General features: G+C 46.3%; 1 protein-coding gene across 1 annotated transcript; it reads left to right on the plus strand.

The window, feature by feature from the left end:
* The first annotated feature begins 312 nt into the window (after nt 1–312).
* On the plus strand, nt 313–24,290 carry Znf365 (zinc finger protein 365). The gene is made up of 5 exons (XM_006972751.4): nt 313–625; nt 3,041–3,802; nt 13,580–13,760; nt 19,958–19,995; nt 20,707–24,290. Exons 2-5 carry the CDS (start codon nt 3,054–3,056, stop codon nt 20,966–20,968), a joined length of 1,230 nt encoding a protein of 409 aa, XP_006972813.1. The 5' UTR covers nt 313–625; nt 3,041–3,053; the 3' UTR covers nt 20,969–24,290.
* Nucleotides 24,291–25,942: the final 1,652 nt, after the last annotated feature.

Here is a 25,942-nt window from a genome sequence, read left to right on the forward strand (position 1 = left end):
AGACCTCAGGGGTGCTGAATTTAAGCGTTTGTTAACTTCTGCACATTTACCAGCTTCAGTTCTGTTTAACTTAGCCCCAGGACACTCCCTTCCAGGGCTGGAGCAGGGTAGTCATGTGGTCCCTCCTTGCCAGGTTGCCTGCATGAAGTTTTAGTATAAATACCAGGGCCTTCCTGCTGGCAGCTCTTTGTGGGGGCTGGCCAACAAGGCTCCATCTTCACACCCACTTTTCCTGGCCCCTGTAACTGGGAAGCACTTTCCTGGGCCTGACGCGTCTCAGCTGAGCAAGGCTGGCGTGCGTCCCCGCCTCCTACCAGGGGACCATCCTGGATCCCTCCCCGTGATGTCAGCGGAATCCTGAGCTGGATTGAGGGAAAGGCCCAGGATCTCCCATAGAGGAGGCCATATGGGGTGGACCCAGGGGTGGCCGCCCGGGGCCGGGAGCTCCAGCCTCGCGTCCCCGGGCGCCGCCCCCGTGTCCCGCCCGCGCCACGCTCCGCCCCGGTCGCCGCTCGTCCCGCGTGGGAGCCGACCCGGCTCAGCCTGATTTACGGCTCTGCTGAAAACCGCTCGAGCGGCTCCCGCAGCATCAGCACCGGCGGCTGCAGCGGCAGCAACAAGTCGGGTAAGTGGGCTCGGCTGGAGCCGTGCGCCCGCGCCCCCTGCCCCACGGACACACGGGGTGCTGGTCCCGGCTGCGCAGCGTCACGGGGAGTCGGAATGGCCGGCTTCCCCGCAGCCACCTGCACGAACTCGCGTGAGCACGAATCCACGCAATCACCAACCAGAGCGGAGGGCTAGGAAAGCGGGGGACCCCAGGCAGGGGCTACCCAGCTTGCCCAGCTCTGCACAGGAAATCGCAGCCCTTTTTGCTAACCTGTGCCCCGGGTTTCCGCTGCGCGGGTGGAAGCCTGGTGCTGGGGAGTGCGTGGTTATCCTATCTTCCCCATGCAAACATGCCTCCCTTCCCATTGCCGCTCTGGAATCCTCTCTTCGTATCCATCCCTGCACCCTTCGCCAGCCTCTTCAGCCCTGGGCTGGGCCAGGGTTTGCATCCTGTTAAACATCCCAGCTCAGCACCGGAAGGTTCCCCTTTGCTCGGGTCCAGAGACTTAGTAACCTGGAAAATGTGCCTGCCTGGCCAAACAGGGCACCATTTCCATCTCAGCTTCTAGGTGCAGTTGAGGGTGTAACACAGACTCTTCACCCTAAGATGCTATCCGAGCTCCTTCTCTCTGGGACCCGGTGCTCATTACCGTTCTTGGAGGAAGTGAGTACCGGGCCCCTTGCAACATTGGGTTGTATAGTCATCTGTTGCTAGGGCAAAGGTGAAGAATTTGCAAAGACAGCAAGTACTTCCTGTTTTTGGAGGAGTTATGCTGGCTGATGCCCACCTGGTTCCAACACTCTAGAAGTTGTCGTGCTGAAAACAGCATCCTAGGCAAGGCAGCTCCACCTAGAACATTCTATTATCGTCCATGGCTCTGTCTATATCAAATGATAATCTGACGTTTTGGGTTTTCACATTTCAGCGGTGTTGGATCGTTGTTGTTATTATTGTGTTGATTTATGTCACCACACCAGTAATTACAAATATTAAAGTTACGGGCAGACAAGATGGCTCAGCAGGTAAAGGCATGTGTCACCAAGCCTGATCACCTGAGTTCAATCTCCAGTACACACATGGCCGATGAAAAGGACTCATGCACACAAGTTGTCTTCTGACGTACACACACGGGGTGGGGGTGGGGGGATGCTATTTAAAATAAAAAATAAAAAATACCAAGCAAAATGTGAGGTTGAATTTTTTTAAGCTCATGGTGTGCTTAAAGCCACTGTGCTTTGCTAGATCCATCGACCCCAAACTTGAGAAAAGACTGCCAAGCTGGCTCTCTTAAGACCTATTCACATGGGATGCATTTCCATGTAGTATGCCAAATTCAGGAGGGCAAAATACTTGAGTTCTGTTTCTGGACCCCTGTCCTCCCTCCCTGGGGCTTATTATTTCATCTCCTTGCTCTGTTTTTCCTTTTCATCTGCATAAGTGTGTTAGCCACCTTCACTCAGCTAGGTTGGAGTTGGATTAGACATGTTTCTGCCCCTGTATGCCTTGACATCTGCATCCCACCTGAAACGATACTGTACAGCATAGAGGAGGGCAGATGTGGCTGCATTTAGCGTCAGGGTTTAGGTTTTAATTTCAACATAAAAATCAACTCTAAATACTATATGCAATAGTTGCTTAAAACCCAAGAAACCTGAACTGGTGTAGTCACTATGGAAATTGGCATGGAGATTTCTCAGGAAAGTAAAAATAGAAGTATCATATGGCCCAGCTATACCACTCCTGGGCATATCCCCAAAGGACTCTATATCCTACTACAGAGACACTTGCTCACCCATATCTATTGCTGCACTGTTCACAATCGCTAAGCATTGGAACCAGCTCAGGTGCCCACCAACATAAGCATGGGTAAAGAAAATGCGGTACAAATACAAAATGGAATTTTATTCAGCTGTTAAGAAAATTAAAAGTAATGACATTCACAGGAAAATGAGAGGGACGGGGCATTTTGCTAAATGAAATAAGCGAGACTCAGAAGACGAGTATTACGTTTTCTCTCAAGCAAGGGTCTTAGAATTTTGTGTGTGTGTGTGTGTGTGTGTGTGTGTGTGTGTGTGTGTGTTTGGGTGGGTGTAAGTCATGAAATAAGGATAAAAGGACATCTCAAGGAACGAGAGGGAAGGCTAATCAAAAGCATGTAACTTGAAAGTAGAGGTGAGATAATGGGACGGGAGGAAAGGGAATCATCTGGAAGGGCAGGCAGATAGAGGAAGGCACTGGGAGGTGGGGGAGGACCAGTAAGAACAAAGTAAGCATGGAAGAGCCACAATGAAACCAGTTCCTTAGCTGGCACTAAAAAGCCAATTAAAAACAAAGAGTCACCGCCTCCCTGGAGAGGGGCAGCCATCCTGGTCAGTGGTGTCATTTCAGTAGCTTCTGACAGACATGCCAACTGGTGTCTTCTCCCCCTCCCAGGACTTTCAGAGGGATGCAACAGACGACTTTTGAGGAAAGCCGGTACCGTTGGCAGGACTCGCTGGAGAATGTCGCTGTGTGCCTGCCATTCCGCTGCCCGAGGTGTGGAGACCACACCCGATTTAGAAGCTTGTCGTCCTTGAGGGCCCACCTGGAATTCAGTCACAGCTACGAGGAGAGGACCCTCCTGACAAAATGCAGCCTCCTGCCGTCGCTCAAAGACACGGAGCTAGTCAGGTCCTCCTCAGAACTCCCGAAGCAGGGGAAACTGCTCCGGGGTCACGCAAAGGTGACCAAGCAGAAGCCGAGCTATGTTAACTTGTACAGCATCTCCCACGGACACGCCAAGGACCCGAAGCCCTTTGAGATGGTGGCAGAGAGGCCCGTGTCCTATGTGCAGACCTACACGGCCGTGGACATTCGGGCTGACTCCCTGGAAGGCCCCCGATCGAGCCCTGGACTCCCCACCCCAGACACCAAAGCTGCTTTCGAGGCCCACGTCCGAGAGAAGTTCAATCGCATGGTAGAGGCGGTGGACAGGACCATCGAGAAGAGAATCGATAAACTCACCAAAGAGCTGGCCCAGAAAACCGCCGAACTGTTGGAAGTCCGGGCAGCGTTTGTGCAGCTGACTCAGAAGAAGCAGGAAGTTCAGAGGCGAGAACGGGCCCTGAACAGGCAGGTGGATGTGGCCGTGGAAATGATCGCTGTGCTGAAGCAGCGACTGACGGAATCCGAGGAGGAACTCCTGAGGAAGGAGGAGTAAGTGGGATGCTGACCCCTACTTGGGGGACTCCCCCCACCCCAAGTTACAAGCAGATGTTCATGGTTGTGTGTTATGTGCGCATGTCTTGGCTAGATTCCTCCTTGGTTCACTAGTGCCAGGAGACGGGAATCTTTGCTATATTATTCACCTTTCTTGGATATGGTGGCCGACCTGGCATCATTGATCTAGTTAATAGCTAACTCCTAGTTACCTTGGAAACTCTTCCATGGCTGGCGTTAGACAGAATGGTAACACAGCCTGTCTATAAGCCTGCCCACCGTGGGCGAGGGTCCGCCAGTGTGTGTAGATTATATAGTCAAGAACGTGAGATGATGTCTCCTTCTAATATGAAATATGTTCCAAGTACAAGTACTTTTGGCTTGTTTGCCCCTGATCCTTTTCTTTCTTAAATTATAGTAACTACAATGTCCAGAGAAACTATAGTCAAGAGAGCTTCGTTTGCTAATGTTAAATATTTAGGCTCCCATTGAAGAGATGCCCAGGTACTGTTTCATCACACCAGACATTTTTAAAATTATGTAGTTAGGATGACTTTAATCAGCTATTGTATTAGTCACTTCACACGCTGCTGTGACCAAGTGCCCAATGAAAGTGATTTAAGGAAGGGAGGGGGGTTTAGCATGGCTCACAGTTCGAGGGCATCATGGCAGGGAAGTCATGGTAGAAAGAATATGAGGGATCTGGTTACATCGCATATGTAGTCAGGAAGCAGAGAGAGACAAGCCCGGATGTTCAGTTTGTTTTCTACTTTTTATTCAGTCCTGGACTCAGCCCGTGAGATTATGTCACTCTAGTTAATTAGCTGGGTTCTTCCTGATTGTGATTAATTTTAATTGTCAACTGGCCACAATTTAAAGTCATCTGGAAACAGAGTCTCAATGAGGTTGACTGGTGGGCATGTCTGTAGGGGATTGTCTTAGTTATATTAATTGACGTGGGAGAATCTTGCCCACCGTGGGTGGCTCTATTCCCTAAGCGGGGCATTGCACCCAGACTGTATGTATTAAGTGCAGAGCGGGGGCTGAGCACAAGTAGGCATGCATGTTTTCATTTTCTCTCTGCTCTTGACTGTGAATATGACTAGCTGCTTCAAGTTCCTACCACACCGACTTTCTTGTTATGATGGACTATGAGCTGGGATTGTGGTTTGCATAAATCCTTTCTCCCTTAAGTTACACTTTTCTTTTTTAAATCACAGCAGCAGGAAGGAAACCAGGATAGCAGCTTAGTTAGAACTCGCTGGAAATAGCTTCCTAGACATACCATGAAGTGTGTTTTATGGTGATTCTAAATCACATCCAGTTGACGATCAAGCTTGATCATCCATAGGACTTTCTTTGTTCTTAGGAAAGTCATCTCTAATGGCTACATCATTTTTGTTGTGGTGTTTGACCTCTGGTGATCCCTGGAAGGAAGTGCATGTTTGGATCCACAGGGGTGACCCAGAAGACCTACCCCTACCCCCTGCAATACTTCGAGATGGCAGATAGGGATGCTGTAAGAGTAAAGCCTGGGCTAACTTCCTGATACTTTCGTTTGATTTAGTAGCAGTAAATCAAAAGGGCCACAGATGAATGCATTTGTTCCTTTTTTTTATATTTTATAATTTTCTCATAGTACAAATAATAATGGATGCGGGTTTAGGGGTAGGGACTGCATAGACTGCAGAATGATGGCTAATGGAAGGTGGTTATGTGGTCAGATGTCTGTTATTGTCAAGCATTCACTTTCATTTGAGATGGTGGGCTCAACCAGTGAGTTATTCTTCCAGAGAGTAAGATTAATGGCTGGGAATGTACTTATTTGGTAGATTGTTTGCCTAGCGTGCACAAAGCCTTGGGTTCAATTGCCAACACTCATAAAACTCCATGGTGGTACACACCTGTAATCCTATAGTCCAGCACTCGGGAAAAAAAAGGGAGGAGGATCAGGAGTTCAAAGTCATCCTCAGCTCTGTTGGGAATTGAAGGCCAGCCTAGGCTTCTTGAGACCCTTTCTCAACATTATTTAATTAATTAGTTAATTAGTAAATACATGTGCCCTGTCGGTGGATAGATAGTGGCAGTTTCTATTCATCCAGAATTGCCACCTGAACAGAGGCTTGTGAAACAAAACATCCCACCAGATGTGTGTGTGTAGGGTGGGTGGGGGGGGTATGTGTTCTATCTCCTCTCCAAGCCCACCCCAACTCACCCTCAGGCAAAAACACTGCAAAGTTTTATAAGCCTCCTTCCAGGCCTATCTCGTGTGCACACAGCCAAGGCACACACTCCTAATGTACCTCCAAGTGGAATCCTGACACGTACTGCCACACCCCTGGACCTCACAGCTGCTTGTGCTTTCATGTGGCATGCCTCTTTGGTGTCTTTTGTTCAGTAGACAGAGTTCTGCCATTCCTGTGGACGATGGCATGATACCCAAAGCGCAATTGAATGCACCTTTTTCCTAGAATTAAATGTCCTAGTCCAGCTAATTTCTTATCACATCTTTGCTCACATTTGTGTGAGTTCTAAACTGGCATTTCTTTATTGTCTGGAATTGATGCCAGAGACTCGTGTTTGCTAAACATGCACATGACCATTGAGCTCCACAGCCTGGGCATCACCGCTTTTTAACATGTCATGTTTGGGATGACAGGGGGAAAAGGAATATTTAGTTTAAAAATAAAACATGTGGAATAAAAAATATAGAGAAATTGCCTTAAACTTTGAAATATAAAGTCACCATTTTTCTCGGCCTCCTTTGGAGGCCATCTTACAGTTTCTGTATTCACGCCTTAAATAAACACATTCTCTGTACGTGAGTTGGAACTGAAAGGGTCTTGTTCCTAGGGACACTGAGTCTCTTGGTCTGAGTGTAACAAAGACAAAGAGAGCCCCCTCTGTCCCTCAGTATCTGCAGAGCCTGGCCCCTGCCCTGACACCACCCACCACCCCCCACCCCAGCCATCTGAATGGGAACACAGAGACAGCTGCTCATCAGCCACATCAGTGTATCCCAACTCAGCTGGTTTGATTATGTTTGCCTGGTTGGGTCCCTTCCCATATTACCATTTTCTCAGAGGACTATACCACCCAGAGACATGGCATTTCTGATAAGAAAGACCCCTCTTCAGCCAAGGAAACTTCTAGATAATTTCCTAATAAATGTCCCATTGTGAGCTCTCTGGGCTAAAAGTTCATTTCTGAGCAAATATAGGTTGCTACTGTCCCATTTCAGGTTCGCTTAAATCTGGGTAAACTTTAAAATACAGAGAGCAGATTTGGTCAAGACAAACAAATGCCTTAAAAAAAAAAAAAGGAAATGTAATTAGCTTTAAAAATACCTTTCATTGAAACCGAAATGAATAGCTTCAGGGACAGCTGGACATGGTATTACATCCCTGTAATCATAGCACTCGGAAGGCTGAGGCGAAGGATTGCCTCTAAAATTCAAGGCCCAACTGGGTGCCATGGTTAGCTTTAACTGTCAACTTGACACACCCTAGAATTATCTGAGAAGGAGTCTCAAGTGAGTGATTGCCTAAACCAGGCTGGCCTGTGGGCGTGTCTCTGTGATTATCTTGGTTGTTAATTGTTGTATGAGGTCCTAGCCCACTGTGAGCAGTGCCATTCTCTAGGTAGGTGAACCGGAACCATGTAAGGATAGCTGAGTGCAAACCTTCATGCCTGCCAGCAGCATCCTTTCTAGTTCCTGCCATGCTTATTTGACAGTGAATTGAGTTCCTCGTTTGGGGGGGGGGGGCAATGCTGGGTAGAACAGGAAGCACGTCTGCCTTCAGGATTCTGCCTTGCATTCTGTCTCTTCAGTGATGGACTGTGACCTGGAATTATAAACAGTATGAACCGGTTCCTAAGTTGCTGTTTGATCAAAATATTTTATCATAGCCACAGAAAGGAAACTAGAGTACCGAGCGACAGAATGAGTTCCAGGTCATCTTGGGCTCCAAAATGAGATGCTCTCTCAATGGCACAGCACACTCCAAACCAAAACAGACAAAGCCCTGGAGTCACCTCCAGGCTGCCTTGACTCAGTTTGCAGTGATTACACAGTCCTTAGCAGAGGAGGTGATTTGAGTAGGTCATCCTTTGTACCCATTGCCTTTCTCCCCCTGGGCAGGGCACCTATGAGCTCTGCTGTGCAAATCTGAAAAAAAGAATTTGCTCATCATCCTCCCCAAGTCAGTGTGACTTTAAGAGCCCCGATGATGAGAGATGCGTTTACTTATTGACAAGCAGTCTCAGCTGCCGGGTAGCTCTGTCTCTAATCAGGTAAATCAATCCAGGCCACCTTGCAGTAAGGGATCCCTAACCAGAACAATGGAGTCAGATAATCTCTCCGTTGGTTACTTGGTACCACAGTCACACCAAATTTGTTAACATATTTTTAGCCAATAAGTTTGGGACATGCCACTGGGCTGTCTTTGATGTGCCCAGTGTGGTGCTGGGGATGTCTGGAGAGCATAAGATTCATATTGTTCCCTGAGGTGCTTATGCAGAAAGCAGAAAGCATACCCAGAATCATATCCTGTGCAAACACAGGGCCAGGGCTTTAATGTGTGTGTGTGTGTGTGTGTGTGTGTGTGTGTGTGTGCAACTGTTACTCTTGGTCTTCAGGTACGATTTTTAAGGTATCCCTTACTGGTCTGGAACTTGCCAAATAGGGTAGGCTGACTGGCCAGTGGGCCTCGGGGATTCTCCTGCTCTCTCCTCCCTCATTACAAGCAAGTGGCACCATACCCCTCTTTTTTAAAAGTGAGTTTTGGGGATCAAATTCAGGCTCTTACGTTTGCAAGGCAACAAACACTGTGCCACATTGCCTCAGCCTCCTCCCCCACCTTTTTTGGGGCGTGGGAGGGGGCATCATTAAGACAGGGTTTCCGTGTAGCCCTGGCTGTCTTGGAACTCACTGTGTAGACCAGGCTGGCCTCCAACCCAGAACTCAGAGATGCGCCTGCCTCTGCCTCCAAAGTGCTGGGATTAAAGACGTGCGCTACCACTGCCCTGACCTTTTTTTTTTTTTTTTTTTTTTAACCCAGGGTTTTGTTGGTAGCTTCATCCTCCTGGTGCTGAGATTACAAGTGCGTGCCACCATGCTCGACCACAGGGTAGCTTTAGCTTTAAGCGCCTGAGCGGAGGCCACAGTTCTAAGTTACTAAGCATTGAAAAGTAGACCCTTCCTCCTAGAGAGTGCGAAGGGAAGGGAGAGAAGAGGAGCTGCGCTTTTGCTGCGGTGGGAGGGGGCCAGAGAGTCCCTAAATGCACCCTGTGGTTGGTGATTTTGAAACTGGGAGGTGCCCTGTGCTTCCTTCAGAGGGACGCGTTTTTTGTTTGTATGTGTGGTTTTGTTTGCTTGTTTGTTTTGTTTTGTTTTTCAGTTAAAGAAAAAAAAAAAAGGCCGAGAGCCAGGAAGTGACTTGCCTAGGAACAGATCCCCTAACAGAGCTGAGTGTGGAACCCAGTTGCCCCGTCTCCCTGCTGAGGTTCGCTGTGTCCTTGCCAGACTTCTGACGATGTGAGATTTTTATCCAAAGCATCAGGACTTATATAATCCCAAGCGTGGCCCATTTTGGAATAGCTCGATTCTCAGCTATTTTGAGACGGCTGCTATGGTGACATCATTTATTTTTCTGATGTGAATAAAGAGAGAGTCAGCTGGCGTTGGAGGTGTTGGAGGCAGGAGCCTGGTAGTAGCATAGCACGGTCGTGATGCTAAGTTTCTGGAAAACCCAGCTCAGAGCTTCCAACTCGGCTCTCCAGAAGTCCTCACGCTGTCAGGGTGGGGCCTTTGCCACTGTCGGCCTGGAATGGAGGTGAGGGGCCTCTGATGCCGTCTCTGCTTTCCATTCTGTGCTCTGTCAGCTAAAGCAGACAGACTTTCTCTCCCTCTTCTGTCATTTGCCATGTTTCCAGCCTCGAGCCCTGCAGGAGATGGCTATTTCCAAGAGAGCCTGATGAGTGTCAGGTTTTGTTCTAGGCTCTGGTATTACAGTGGTATAAGCAAGGTGAAGTCCTTGCTGCCAGGGAACCCATCCACCAGTGTGTTCCTTTAGTGTGCTCTACCTTGTCTCTTAAGACAGGGTCTCTCACGGAACCTGGAACTCATCAGTCCCGCTAGGCTGACTGGCCAATGAGCTCTAGGGAATTCATCTGTCTCTATTCCTCCGCCCAGCCTTGGAGTTGAAGATGTGCTACCAAATCAGCTTTTATGTGGGTTTTGGGGATCCGAACTCAGGTCATCATGCTTGCAGCAGGCACGCTACCCACTGAGTTATCTCCCCCAATCTGCCACCCCCACCCCCCAAAAAAACCAAACTTAATAAAGAGTATACTTGTGTTTCAAAAAGCCAAAAGGGAAAGGTGAGGCAAAGGGCCACACACAAACAGAGAGAAACCAGTTTCAAGACTGGGTGGCTCCCTGGGGAGTATGGGACCTTACTGTGGCCTCCAAGCTTGTGGTTAGATGCCTGGTGCTTGGCGGGGTTGACTCCAGCTTCTCAGTTTGCCTCAGAGTTGACGTTACAGGCCATCTGAGGTGCTATGTGATCAATAGTTGGACTATTTTTAGCTGGAGGTATTTTTATCGTTTCATATACCCCTGAAGAGGTTCATAAATCAGTAATGTAAAATGAAATTTAAGTAACTTGATTGAGTCTTCCTGTGGGAAAGGGGAGCCAGCTGGTGTGGAAGTCATTTTTAAGAGTAGACGGCAGGCATCCATTGTAGATCCCACCTTATTCCTGTAGGAGGTGTCTATGGTTTATTCATCGGCTTATGCCCCAAGACTGCTCTGGAAAAGAACAAAAGAAATGTAGGGTCTTTCTGTTGGTTGTGATGCTCAGCTAGAGCCGTGCTTGTACATTTGTACGCCATTAGGAATGTGTTAGGTCTCTGTTATCTCCTGGACTCCCATGGACTACACACACAGTGCCCTGATGGTTAATCTTGATGGTTGACTTGATGGGATTTAGAATCACCATGGAAACAAATCTCTGGGCACATCTGTGAGGGATTAGCTCAATTAAGGTAGTTGAGTGGAAAGATCCAAATGTGGGCAGCAGTGTTCTGTAGGCTGGGGTCCTGGGCTGAATCAAAAGGAGAAAGTGAGCTGAGGACCAGCATGCGTCCCTCTGTGCTTCCTAACTGTGGATGCCAGTGTACCAGCTCCATCAGGCTCCTGACACAGTGAGTTCCCCACTAAGGGACGACATCCTCTGGGTCTGTGAGCCAAAATAAGCGTTTTCTTTATTAAGGTACTTTTGTAACTTTTTTTTTTCTCATAACAAGGCAGGTAACTAATATTCTTCCCCTACTCAATGATTTTATGATGAAATGGGCAAGTCATACAACTGGTCTCCTGTGGGGCGTGCCCTGACAGGGTCAAGGGTCTGTGGGAGTACACAGCCATCCATCACTACACTTGGGGATGTGTCTGGGAATGGTTCCTCCAGGGAAAGCATTAAGACAGGGGACTGGGGAGAGATTCTGTCTGAGAGAACAACGTGTGAGAAGGTAAGACTCTGCCTGGGTGCTGGAAAGAAAAGACATGGTTTTGAATAACAAGCTAGGTGATAGGGGGCCATACATTGCCCCCTCCTTAATGATGTGTAGCTCAATGCAAATTGTGAATACCATAATATATTAATATGTTCAGTTCTGTCAGTCCCCCCACCCACCCACAAACACAATAAACAAACAAGCCAATAAATAAATAAATAAATAACAGTAGTAAATAAAGATAATGTTATCCAGGTTGCAGAGTTTATGGCCGTCCTATAAATGAATGCATGAGTAAGCATTTTTTTTTCCTCACTGAAGTTCTGGCCACACAGAAAGAAAGGGCTTTTTCCCTCTGTGCCTTTTTCAGCTCTGTGGATTTCAAAATGCCGTCGAGTCCTGGGGCTGAATCACAGTCCCAGGGCTGCAAAACACTGCATAGAAATGAGCTTCAATGTCAGTTTCTTACATTTTCCCCTTTCAGAGTCAGATGTTACTTTGAATAGGCATTTTTTCCATAAAATCTTGGATTTAATAGTAGTTTGCTCTTCTTTTTTTTTTTTTTTTTAATAAGCGATGAGTGAGCAAATGGACAGGAAGTGACTTAGGGGTGGTTAAAGGGGATTTTCCCCCCATACCCTGACTGAATTCCATTAAGGTTGGCCCTTATCTTTGCATCTGGCCTTCCAGAGCCTCACAGTGTTTTGAGTCAGCAGGGCAAGAACTCGAGTTAAAACCATGGACTAGCTCCACTGTTCTGTGGGATTGCGACCTGTTCTTCTTTTTAGCTGTAAACCCTAGTCTTGGGCTTTTTCAGGATCTACCATGTGTAACGTCTACCTCAGCCACCACACTAAAATGTATGAGCTGTTAGCACAAACCACAGGTTTTAGGAAAAATAGCTGTTTCCCTCAAAACAATTGAGTAAAGAGGGACCTTGTTTTAAGTGTTCCACAAATACTGTTGACTTTTAAAGTTTTATTCATTATTATTGGGTGTGTGGGTGAGGGTGGCTGGGGGCGTGGAGGTCAAAGGACAACTTTTGGGAGCTGGGATTCTCCTTTCTTTGTGGGTTCTGGACACCAAGCTCCTGCTGCAAGCTCTCTTCCCCACCCTACGAAAACTTTTCATTTCTCACTTCTCCATGCACAGCTAGACTTTAGTAGTTCTATATTCAGTTTGGTACACATGTATTGTTGGGGTGAAGGTCGATGGAAGAAGTGTGGAATCACAGGGACCTTGTGAGATGGCTGAGGGGTATTTTAATCTTTGCAGACAACTGCAGATGATACTATGCCAGAACGCAACAACAACAACAGGTAGTTTCTGAAAGAGTAACTGTGCTGTGGAATCGGAAGCCAGATCATGAACATTTCATTCTCTTACATTGAGATTAATTGTTCCATTTGGTACTTTTATCAAGTGTTTAATGGTTTGGCGTATAATTACTAAAGAAGTTGTAAATGGAATACAGTAACCCCCTCCCTCCACCTCCCGCCTTTTGTTGTTTTGTTTTTGAGGCAGAGTATCATGTAGTCCAGGCTGGCCCCGACCTCACTGGGTAGCTGAGGATGACCTTGAACTTCTAATCTTCCTCCCTCCAGCTCCCAAATGCTGGGCTTAATGACATGCACCACTGTGCCCAGTTTTATGTGGTTCCGGGGATCAAACCTAGGGCTCTGTTTGTGCCATCTTGCTAGGATGGCACTCTACCTACTGGGCTGAAGCCTCGGCACTAACCTTTATTCCTCCCTCTCCAGACTTCCCCTATCATTCCTCAGGGAAATAAAGATGTGGTTCTCAGTGGTGTCCAGTGGTCTCTCATATCATTTTTTTCCCCGAGTCTGGGATCTTCACGGTGACCTATGAGCCTCCCAGCTCCTTCCTCTAGGTGCATGCACTGGCTCAGATCCATCTGCATGTATCTGGTTTACAATTCCCAGGTGTCTCTGTGGCTCCTTCCCTGAGACTTCCTTCAGGTGTCCCCGCCTACAGGGTTGATCTTGACTTTGCTTTCTAAAATACTGCCCCCTCTGAGTCAGTTTGTCCCTTTGGACCTGGTTTCAATGTTGTTAACTTACCTCCTGACACACGCATTTATTTCTACATCCGGTGGTGACTGCCTCCCTCCATCAACATGGAATCTTATCCCTTTTGGTCATGGCCGTCGTCACAGCTGAGGCACTGCAGGTGTCTGTCAGGATGCAATGAGGGAGGGAGTGACTTTCAGTGTCTCTTTGTGTCTGGTCCTTACAGAGAAGTTGTCACATTCAACCATTTCCTGGAAGCAGCTGCCGAGAAGGAAGTTCAAGGAAAAGCAAGGCTCCACGACTTTATTGAGAATCTGCTGCAACGGGTAGAGTTGGCGGAAAAGCAGTTGGAGTACTATCAAAGCCAGCAGGCTTCGGGCTTCAGCCGCGACACTACTGAGCATGTGGTGAGTCCAGCCCAACCCGCCTCCAGCCCGAGTCCAGCGGGAATGAATCTAGACAGAGCTAGGACAGAAGAGAAGGGAGCTGTGTGATTCACAGGGGCTTCCTGGGTAGCATTTGAAGTCCTGGGCCAGGCCGTCCCTCTGTCTAGCCATGGTACCAGGGCTCCAGGGAGGAAGCTAAGTCTGGGGTACACACCTCTATTCCAAGCTGAATTGGTAGACGTATTTTTTTATGCTTGTAAAATAACCAAGTTGGAAATATCCGAGTTCCGGTCTTCCTTTTCAGGTAGACCAGAGGCATCCAGGTTTGAAACTTGGATAATATTCTGAGGATTATCATTTCAAGAAAGCAAGATCCAGCCATATACACTCGGCTTTCCTTACAAGGGAGGAAAATGCTCTTCAGCAGTGCTCACAGGGAGAAGTTTGAGTGGCCTATTCAAAAAGAATCCCTGGCAGGTGATAGGTTTTGGTATACTATTTCACACAAGGCTTTCAGAAGCTTAGGCAGCCTGCTACCAGCCTAAATGAAGTGCCCGTGGGTGTTTAGGGATCCGGGTGTTGTTAAGAGGCTTGATCAAGACTCCTGGCTTCTGAAGGGCAATAGGATGTCCGATCACTCTCCAGGCAGGGTGAGTGGATGGTCAGATCTGCCTGATGTACAGTTCAACCTTAGAGGAATGGAGAGATAAATAAAATTAAATTAAATTAAAAAAAATAAAATATAAAACCAGATACCCCCCCTCTCCTCCAAGGCCAGTAGTAGACTAAGGAAGGAAGTGTATGTGAGATTTCAGCACTATACTCAAAGCAACCCTGCTGGTATGCCCTATCTTTTCTTTCCCAGGTGGGGGTGCCTGTGTATTCTGTGTAATCCCCCTGAGGCAGAACCACCAATCCCCAAGCTGACGCCTCTCTTTTCTTCTAGGAAAATCCCGAGAATGTTCTATCTAGTTATAGCATGTTCTTTCTTGACTAGCAGCAGCTGGAGGGACACCCTGAACCCTCTTGACCACCTTCTCACATCATTCCCTCTCACAGAAGGGCTGTGGCCTGCGGTCATGGCGCACAGATGTGAGGGGAAAAGGCTTGGCTTCTGGAACACTCTCCACTTGCTTCTTACTGAGCCAAGACAGTCGTTTGCCTTCCTGGACCTGTAACCCTTCTAGAAAATGAAGTCAGTGGGGCCAGTGCTCTCAAAGCCGTTTTGGCCTCATAAGTTATCAGTTCCCCCGTGATGGTTCAGAGTCCTGAAGCTGTAATGCAGCGTTCAGATTTTGGGTGTGTAGGTGGATAAATTACCCCAAGCACATCCATGTGTGAAAAACCCTGCACTCTACCCGTGGTGTCTTAAAAGAGAAAGCAGTCGAAGGCAGGAAGGAAGCATGGGAGCCATAAGTGCCCCCTCTTTTTATATTTCTGTGCTCATGCCCTTTGCTTAGCCTATTTTCCCAGCTCCAAAGTTGAGTCTTTTGAGAGTCATAGCACTAATTATTTCATATATATTTAATCTTGTAATAAAAAGTTGAATAATATTCGTCTTCTGGTCAGATATACATATGCGAAACTGTATTGCACATGGAGCATATGTAAGCTTACACAGATGTATTACACATGTAAACATGTGCAAATTCACATAATGTACACATAAATATATATTTACACAATGTACACAAACAAATTCATTCACACGTGGTAGGAAATTAAGTATTCATGTTGGTCTCTTTTATGGTTTAACGACATGATCTGCCTTAAGCCAGCTGGCTCAACCTACGGAAGCTTTGGCTGATTTAAATGCTATTAAGTGCAGTTGAGATTGTAATGAACAATTTATATATGAGAACTGTGTGACTAGCATGATCAGGCTGTAGTGAGAGGAATTGCCTAATGGTTGTAGATTGGAGGTCTGGCCTTGGAAAGACCCAGAGTAAGGAGTGATTTCAGAAGGGATTAGGCACATGTGTTGGTAGTTTCTCCTCTTTGTATCTTCCTCGGCCTTTCCTTGGGTCAAGTTGGGCAGTCTGCAGACCCTACAATGGGTTCTCTCTCTCTGTGTCTCTGTCTCTCTCTTTCTCTCGCTCTAATTGTAGCCATATGCATCCACTCCTACCTGAAAATGAGGAGCCAAGCCTTTCATAGAGTAAGAGAGGATGTCTGCTCTCCCACACTCAATGGAGTGCTGTGGGATATTATTTTAACTGGGCAAAAAACGTGTTACATTTGTGTACGCTGTGGACCGTTACTTTAACTCTGTGAAGGTGTGTTACATTTGTTTCTGCTGCCTTTGTGAACTATGTAAAGGTGCTTTGCATTTGCATTAATTAAATACAATTAACCAGGGCTCAGAGAGGTGGGGTTGGCAACTGGCTGACAGGAAGTCGCAGGGAGGAGCTTAGTGTCATTTTTTTTTTTTTTTTGTTAGGGTGGAGTGGAAGGGTGTGGCTTCTGGGGACAGCAAAGAGTCAAAGTTAGCCAGTGGCTATTCTTGCTCCCTGAGCTCACAAGTTTTCAACCTAGACTTTGAATCTTGTTTTACTAGAACGATAGATACTTAGTTAGAACTGCCTTTAGTGGCAGCACCAGAACCATGGCCCGGCCTTAGCAGCAGGCCACTGGGAGTATAAAGTGCAGGCCCTGTAACAAAGGTGAAACAGCAATGAAGATAGAATAACTTGGATCCTTTTAGGAAGGAGAACTTTGAACCACGTATTGGGCACAGCTTAGCGTGTTACAGAGCACCCATCTGACGCAAGCTTCTGGAGTCACCCAGAATAGTTACTTACTGTGACACACCGAACAAGCAGACACTCTGCCTGGCTCTCTCACATCTCACCTCTGCCTGGCTCTCTCACGTCTCACCTCTTCCTGCTAGCACCTCCATGTCCCTCCTCCTCCAGAGTGATTCAGAAAATTGCCCCCCCCCTCATTACAGGCCGCACACTGTGGATCCACTTTTCTTCCCTCTCCCCTAGGTGCACTCCAGAGAGAAGGGCCATCCTTAGCATGCTAGGTGGGTTGCCTCTTCCAGAAGTGACTCTTAGCATTGCATCTTCCTGTGCGGGGCGGGGCAGGAGGGGCCTGGGTGGGGGAGCTTTCTTGCCCCTCACCTTTTGTGCTTTTTCCGAAACGATGTGCGGCATTCTGCATCTTTCCCTGAATCCCCTTGAGCATTTATGTTCTTTTTCACCTGGCTGATTTCTAAAAATATAGCATGCTTACTCAGATACTTTATCTTTGTGCTCTAAAAAAAAAAGCTGTCAAATCAGACACAAAGTGACCTAATATCCCATCTGCCAAAAAATCATTCTCGGAACCGCTCAGATAGAGGGTTGTGAAACAGCTTGGATAATCTTGTTTTAAGACTGCAATCATTCCCTCTGGGCTGCTAATTGAGGACTAGCGGTAATTCATTTAACTCGTATTTATTGAGGGCACAGGGCTCATGAGGTGCCAATGCAATGCCAGGAGCAAGACAAACAAAGTCCTTTTTCTCTTGTGTGGAGGGGACAGCGAGCGAATCAATAATAATGACATTCTTGCGTGGTGGTAACTACTGCAAAGACAGTGGAAGATGATAAGTGTCTGAGATGTTGGGGGTGGAGAGATGCTTTGGGGCGATGGACAGAGAGAGCTCTATGCAGCTCTGCGGCCTAAGTGAAATGACTCTGTGGAAAGTCAGAAGCAGGACGTTCTAAGCAAGGACACTGTGGTGCGGGTGCCTAGGAAGGAACAGACTTGGCATGGCTGAGCGGTAGGAGGCAAAGCCAGGGAGTTGCGAGTCACAGGAGGAGTTTAGATCTATTCCCAGTGCACAGAGAAGCTATGGGAAGGCTTCCAGGATGGAAGAGCTTCAGAATGAGAGATGCTAGGAGGATTTTATGATAGGAGGTGAGAGGTGGTGGCTGGGAGGGAGCAGCCGAGGAGGACAGAGGTGGTAGCTTAGGATGCTCTCTGGAGTAGAGCTGAAGAGGCCATTGGGCACTGATGGAGGGTCATACTGAGGGGGTGAGGGGCACAGGGGGATTAGGAATGAACTGCTAGAGGATCACACTGAGAAGGTGAGGGGAGCAGTTGGCCTGAAGCAACATGAGACCAAGTCCTCTACCGATACTAAGCATGCCATAATACCCCTTGGTCCAAACTCCAAGGGGGCCTTTCTCCCATATTTTCTTCAGCGTTCTCCCTTTTGAATCTGCCCAAAGATGTGACCTGACTTCATCCTAGTGAGAGCTGCTTGAGGGAGGTTGGGAGCCTAGGGCTGGCAATACCCTGGGCTTCCCCATAAGGGGAACGATGACATCTGGATCACAATATGATAACCATCAATTTCTGCTGCCAACGAAGGCACTCTGAGCCCAGCCACAAAGCACAGGCAGATATTTTATTGCATGGGCTATTAGGAACGGACATCATCTCGATGGTAGATGGCCTTGGGGACGTTTGTAGGGTTGGTCTTCATATGTTCTCATTTTAGCAATGATATATTTAGGAAATAACATTTGATGCTCATTTCCTTTCTGTTGGTACTTTGTGACTAGCTACAGCTGTACTAAATCAGCTGCAAATACAGCCAGATCCTGAGAAATAATGACACATTGTGCCGGGTTGTAAAAACATGTTTTTTGTGTTTTTTTTTCCAACCTGGATTTATTCGGAAGCTTTTTCATGTACTTATTTATTTATTTATTTTTGAAATTTTTGAGACATTCTAATACAAACTTCTTGGAAAACTGAGAACAGGTGTGGAAGAGGCTCACTGCATGCTCACTCAGATGCAATAGACGGCTCCCTGGGTAATGCCACCAACTAGTTACAGGTCTCCTTCATGAGAATCCGGTGTCTTAAAGAAGATAGAGTGCTGTGGGATATCTTTCTGTAATGCTGTGAATATGTGTTGCTCCCATTAGCTCATAAATAAAGCTGTTTTGGCCTATGGCAAGGCAGCTTAGAGTCAGGTGGGAAATCCAAGGGGAGAGGCAGGAAGAGAAAGGTGGAATGGGGGAGATGCCAGCCAACCAGCCACCTAGACAAGGAGCAAGATGCCAGCAGACCAGTAAAGCCATGGAACACGTGGCAAAACACAGATTTATAGATATGGGTTAATTTAAAAGAGCTAGCTAGCAAGAAGCCTGAGCCATTAGTCCATACAGTTTATAAGTAATATAAGCCTCTGTGTGCTTACTTGGGTCCGAGCAGCTGTGGGACTGGGCGGGACAGAGGAAAACTTCTGACTGCATGGCTGCCCAACATGTTGGCTCGACTTGCCACGTAAAACTTGAGAGAACTTAAAAAGAAATTCTAAAATTGAGCTAAGAACAGCTCCCTACTTCATGTCTTATGTGGGCTGAGGTACAGAGATGCCAAGGTACAGAGACACCGTGGCGTGCAGACTTGAGCTACAGTATGGCAAGTTCAGCATGGCATTGGACACAGTGGCGTCTCCAAGCCATGCAGCGCACTGCATGGGGATTTAGCTTTTGCTAGTACAGACCAAAAAAAGAGAGAGAGAGAGAGGTTTTTGGCTACACACTGCTGGATGGAGGCATGGACCCACTGCCTCCCAGAGTCAGCAGAGAGCATGGCTCCCAGAGCTGGTGGTGAATTACCCCTGCCATGTTGAAAGCTGACGGTTGGTAAGGTAAAGTTGGCTTGTGGTTTTTCCTGTTCTTCTGATCTTTCAGGTTTTAACCCCAATATCTGGCTCAGGTTTTTTTTTTTTTTATTTAATAAGACCGTTTAGCAATTTGTCTACAATAGAGTTTTAAAACTGTGTCCAGAAACCGAGGAGACGAATCAGTGGGTCAAGTGCTTACTGTGAAACCATGAAGATCTGAATACAGATCCTCAGGACCAACATAAAAAGTGGAGCATGGCTCTGTGTGCATGCAACCCCATTACTACAGAGGGCATAGTGCAGGAGACAGGCGGATCCCTGGGACTTACTGGCTACCAGCCTAGATAAAAACAGTAGGCTCCAGGTTCAATGAGAAACCCTGTCTTGAGAGAATAGGGTAGAGATTAACGTAGGAAGACATCCAGTGTCTTTCTCGAGCTGCTGTGAGCACATGCTGGGTTAAGTGCACTTCCTCACTGAATACTCCATTCTCCCCCCACCACCGCCGCCACCCCCGCATACACATACATGAACCGCACCCAGCCTTCAAGTGAACTAATGTTTTCTCTTATTTATTTCCCATCAGCTCACAGACATCTCATTGAATAGGAAGCCCAGATGTCTGTAAGTATGTTATTTTTATACTTGGGCCATTGGAGGATGTTTACACTGTATACTTTCCTATTGCATTTGATAAGATATCCATGAGTGGATTTTTAAGCCGATTGTGTTTGATAAGATGGATTTTTTTAAAGGCTTGTGTGAACATTTACCTGCATGCCCTTTCCACTTTTAAATAGGTAGCAGCTGGTCCGTGAGTGATACTATAGCAACATTGGAGTGATGTTCCCAGGGTGTTATCTACTGTAATTTTTTTCTTACTAATGTATAATGTTTATATATATATCTATATATATATGTTATATGCACATATATATAATATACGTGATATATATATAGTATATTACTACTCTATATGCCCTATTTCTATAAATCACATACTTTAAAATACATACAGAACATGTTTTGTTGAGTCTCCCAGTAGTCACTTAAAGTGTTAAGAGAGGTGAGTTCCATGCTGTGCGTTTGTACAGCATTCTGCTGGTCACTGACGTTTTCTACGCCTATTTCTTCATTAGTAGTGGAGTTAGTACTGTCTCTCTGGGGTTTAGACTCAGTCAGTCACAGGAACCATGGGACATTAAAATACCAGTGTCTGTGACTTATGTCAGTGAGAGCATGGTCGCCATGGTGGTGGACAGGAGTGGTTAGTTATTTTTCTTTTAAGGTATAAAGAAGCCCCTCTCTCTCTGTTCCTCTCCTCGACCCCTCTAGAAGCCGAGGGCACCCGCATTCTGTGTGTAACCACCCAGAGCTGAGGGCCCATTTCCATCTCAAGGGGAGGAGCTACCTGAAGAAAACCAAGGATGAAAGAGCCGGGATGCAGCCCGCCAAGGCCGTTCACGAACAGGCTGAGTCTCCGAGAGAGTTCTTCAGACCAGCTAAGAAAGGGGAGCATCTGGGCCTGAGCCGGAAAGGCAACTTCAGGCCCAAAATGGCTAAGAAGAAGCCTACAGCAATCGTGAATATCATCTAGAGTGTGGGTGGCTCAGAAGCATCACCATGGGCATGGGGGATGGGGGATGATGTTCCAGGGGCCTTTGGGACACGTTGCTGTAGGAAGACATGGCAGAATCAGGAACACAATACATAGGGAGGGACACCCTGATTAACCAGAGTTTTAAAAAGAGGTTCTCCATGAATCAAGATTGTATTTCAACCTAAATTTAGGTGCAAGCAAGGCAAATTACAAAAAAATAAGAAATAAGAAAGTAAAACCTGAAGCACTTTTATCCCATTGTTGTGGTAAACATGAAGCTGTAACTTCTAAAATAATTGGCCCAGTCTCCAGCAATCCTGGTACCTGGGCTTCTATGCAGTGGTCATTAGTCCTTGGGCCACACAAGACGCCAGGCTCTGGTGTCCACTGCTCTCTGAATTATGAGGCAAGGAATGTGACTGTGAAGTTCTACTTTTTTAAAAAAATATATATATATATTATTCATATCTAGTGTTTTGAGACAGGGCCTTGCTCTGCTATGGAGCCCTGACTGGCTGGCTTGGAACTATACATACACCAGGCTGGCTGTGAACTTGCAGTAATCCTCCTGCCTCTGCCTCCCGAGTGCTGGGGTTACAGGTGTGTGCCACCACCCCCAGCTGGGAGTGTCAAGTTCTGGTGAGAGCAGTGAAATAAAAGTTTTTTTTGTCCTTGTTTGTTTGTGCTTGGACTCCCTTTGATACATTTGAAAGTCTCTGTCATAAAAGCTCTGGTTACCCTTAAGGATTCTCGTGAATCAAGACTTTAATCTCCTGGGTGGCTTACCAGATGTGTTCAGTTAGACCTCAGTCAGTTTCCACTTCGCCAGATGGCTTTTAGGTTTGTCGGATTCAGATCTGGGGTCCTTCCGAGCATCTTCATTCAGATCTGGGCGCACCCCACCTGCCTTCCTTGGCTAAGCACGCCACACCCTCAGAGCTGTCTACCGGCTTCTGTCTAGATAGCTGCTAAAACCCTTGGGGTCAGTAGCATCATTGATGTGGTACCCAAGTGCTTGATGTGCCAGAGGAGGGCACGTTCAGTGTACCAGGAACATCCTGGGCATGTTGCAGGGACGCCCAGCCTTCTGCTACTACCTGCTTCCCTGGAAGTACCACCGGCTTGCTATCTGTTAACTGTGAGCAAGCATGTCCTTCACTTAGCTGTCTTCCTTTTCCACCCGGAAGCTCACGTCACCTCCTGCTACTTCTATGACTAGTGTACACTTACCTACCTGTCAGTCATACACCTAGGGTATTATTCACTGTGTGGTGCATTCTATTGTAATTTCAGGAAAAAAAAAGGATGCATGGGGGATCTGACCTCTGACACCGTCCTCCCCAAATGGTATTGTCCCCATAAAAGAACTCTGAAGAATCTCCCGTCTTTAAATTTTCTTCTAGATGGATTTTTTCAACTTTTTCCTTGAATTGCACAAAACCATCAGGTCTCTAGAGTGTACACATGCTGACATCCTTCGTAAAACAGGGATAATGTCCATAGGTATATACATATATAACATATACACAATATATATATATGTGGAGCATATTAATAGTTTATTTTTAAATATTCATGGAAAAAGTCTGTGTTTGTGGTGGGTGGCTTTAAAACTATATAGCTTTGTTTCTGTAAATCAATTCTTTTACTTTAAAAATTAAAACTGTAACCTAATTAACACTAGTAGAATTATTGTTATTGCAACACGCATCTGAGGAGCATTACATTAAAAATAGATAATAAAGCAGTGGCTTAGGAAGCCAATAGATTGAAAAGGATATTTTCAGATATTTGGAGCCTATCCTCAGGGAAAGGCTGATGTTTGAGTCTTCGCCGACCTCCGGCTTCTGGGGGCAGATCTTCCATGTGGTGTATGGGCAGATACCAACTGGGGAGAGGACATAACTGTGGCTCTCACTGTTGAGGCTGCCATTGTGAAAACTGTAATGCTGCCGTTTATTTGGATCAGCAGTCTCCTCCATAGGTATTTATTATTGGTGTTGATATCATGATTGCATTTTAGCTTCCTCCACACTGACATGTGACTGGCCGGTGACGGTACTGCATGCTCCCTGTCCTGTGGTGTGCGCAACAACAGCTTGGCTGTGAGGACAGTATAGCCAGACTGGTTTCCCATTTTCTTTAAAGTAATTCATTTTGGGTGTTTATTTGACATGCCTAGAAGGAATGACAGCCCTCTTTAACAGTGACACACGGTCATCTTTGGAGAGCACCCTAATGTTGTATCTACTCTGTAGACGTTACACAAAACAAATAGTTTTGACATTTAATTACTAAATTTAAAAAAATTTAAGTTTCAACTGGATTCTGACCCCCATACAGAGGAAAGATATTAAATTCAATAGACTTCCTAGGGACAGAAATCTGCTATTGAGGTATGGGAGCTGGCTCACAGAAGGGATCATTCACTCACACCATGGCCAAGTTCCATTTATGTGTTATCTGAGGCAATCAATCAACCTTAAATTTGAGGCAGTGACTTTTTGAATAAATTGCCAAAGTTTTTGAGAAACCATAGTCAAGGTTTAACTGAAGTAAAAATTGAATTTTATTATTTATTTTGTAAGGGGAAAAGATCTGTTGAACTGTTCTTTCCCCCCACCCCTCCCTCAGGCCCCAAACTAGGAACAGATTCTTAACTGTACGTGTGGCTTGCTTGGAAGCTGTATTCCAGTATTCTGCAGGTCGAGTCAACTGTATAGAAAGTTGGAATATTTCTGTTCCCAGGGTGAAAAAAAGAAAGTTTTTAGATTATGAAATTAATTATGATAATAAAGCTATATTTCTGACTAACATGTTGGTCTGTTTATTCTAGGTCAAGTCTTTTGGGCAAGTCAAATTGACTGCATCACTAACAATGAACAAAACTCTGCTTCACAAATAACCTGTTCATTATGGACATAATCGCTGTGACCTTCGACACCTCTCAGCCTGCAGGGAAACTAGCGTGTTCATTTGCCTGCACTCTAGTACTACATCTCAGTGTCTTTTCACATTAATGGGGGGTCATTAAAAGCCTGATCAGGCCGGGTGGTGGCAGCGGCAGCAGTGGCGGCGGCGGCGGCAGCGGCGCGGCCTTTAATCCCAGCACTCGGGAGGCAGAGGCAGGTGGATCTCTGTGAGTTCAAGGCCAACCTGGTCTACAAAGTGAGTTCCAGTAAAGGTGCAAAACTACACAGAGAAACCCTGTCTCGAAAAAAAAAAAAAAAAAAAAAAAAAAAAGCCTGATCAGCTTTCCCTGTCTACCTCTAGGACTGTGAATAATTTCCCCAACACCTCAGTTCTGAACTTGTTAACTCTTAGCAAAAAAAAAAAAACTATAAACAGATGTCACAGTGTACCCCAGCCTGGATCTGCTGTACATCATTTTTGCTGTAAAGCCCAGAGAGTACTTAGAACAGGTTGCAAAGACAGGAACCCTTCAACCACTGGTCTTCTTCTTCTTTTTCGGGGGGGGGGGGGGGCGGTTCAAGACAGGGTTTCTCTGTGTAGCTTTGCGCCTTTCCTGGAACTCACTTGGTAGCCCAGGCTGGCCTCGAACTCACAGAGATCTGCCTGCCACTGCCTCCTGAGTGTTGGGATTAAAGGTGTGCGCCACCACCACCCGGCAACCACTGGTCTTCTAAGAGCATGGAACTGTGGGAACTCAGTAAACTCCAATTGTCAGTTTCTTATAGCTATTGGTGAGATGGCCTTGGCTCTGCTCTCAATACTTAAGAAGTGTTACATTAGTAGGTCTACCATGTTACAGGTTTTTTTTTTTGTTTGTTTGTTTTTTGTTTTGAGAACTAGCATGATAGTCTTGATTATCCCCTGGCATTCAAAAATGTAAGTTAGTGTCTTGAATTCCAGGGATAGCATGCAACATGAGACTTGGAGAGATTTCAAATAGTGACTGATGGGCAATGTTAAAAATTGGATTCCTTTACAGGACTCACTAGCTCAGCATGATGGTCCTCAGTTCCATCCCTTTTATTCTGTCAGCTTTTAACACATTTTGTCTCATTTGCAAAAGCTAAGGAGAAATGGAAAGGCCTGAGACGGAAAGGGAGACAGCAAAGGGTGTGAAAAGGAAGAGGAAGGGGGGGGGAGTAATAAAGAGAGCCAGGAGGTGAAATGATCCGAGAGGACGTTAGATGCACAGAAAGAAATGATACAATAAACCCCATTACTTTAGCCGGGCATAAAGTCTGTAATCCCAGTCCTCGGAAGGCAGAGGTGGGAGGATCAAGAATTCAAGGTCATCCTCAGCCACACAGCAAGTTCAAGGTCAACCCGGGGGATACATGATAGTCTGTGGGAAAGGAAGGAAAGAAAGAACGGAGGAGAAAAGAAGGGGAGGGAAGAAGGAAGGAGGAAGGAAGGAAAAACCATATAAAAATGAATACATACTAATAAAAAAATGAAGGGAAAGCACAGGTGCTTCTGACACTAAATTTCCACAGAACTTCACCCTGTGCACAGCTCCAAACAAACCTCACACTTAGGCCTTTAAATTGTAAACTTGGAAAGTGAAGGCGACAGAAATCTTGGCAACCTTGGCATTAGCATCTGTTAGCGAGGACACTACATTGTACATCACAAGGGGAACCACTGACAAAATTTACCTTGTCAAAACAGAAAACTTCATAAATGAATTGTTAAGAAAACGAAACAGAGAGATACAGGTGGCAAGAAGTCATTTTTTTTAATTAGACTCCTTTTTGCGGCATTAAGGTAGTAGAGTTTTATAACCTGTGTCTTGTATCAACAAAATGAATGCATGCCCTGTCTCACAACAGGACATGGGCAGCAGTTTCCCAGGATAGAAAATAACTACCCAGGAGAGGAACTTAATCTGTGGGCAGGCTGGGTTCCGCCACCCTGGAATGGGGACATTGATAAATTTTGCATATGCCGTGGCAGGTACCCAGAATGGTACATGAGGACTGGTCTTGTGACGAGAGGGGG

The sequence above is a fragment of the Peromyscus maniculatus genome, chromosome 21, assembly GCF_049852395.1.
Source record: "Peromyscus maniculatus bairdii isolate BWxNUB_F1_BW_parent chromosome 21, HU_Pman_BW_mat_3.1, whole genome shotgun sequence".
NCBI classification, from domain to species: Eukaryota; Metazoa; Chordata; class Mammalia; order Rodentia; family Cricetidae; genus Peromyscus; species Peromyscus maniculatus.

Bases quoted from the DNA above. Each gene is read 5' to 3' on its own strand.
- Znf365 (XM_006972751.4), top strand. From the start codon at position 3,054: ATGCAACAGACGACTTTTGAGGAAAGCCGGTACCGTTGGCAGGACTCG. The intron at 13,761-19,957 runs GTGAGTCCAGCC...ATTTCCCATCAG, and splicing joins GCGACACTACTGAGCATGTG to CTCACAGACATCTCATTGAA. The intron at 19,996-20,706 runs GTAAGTATGTTA...CGACCCCTCTAG, and splicing joins AATAGGAAGCCCAGATGTCT to AAGCCGAGGGCACCCGCATT.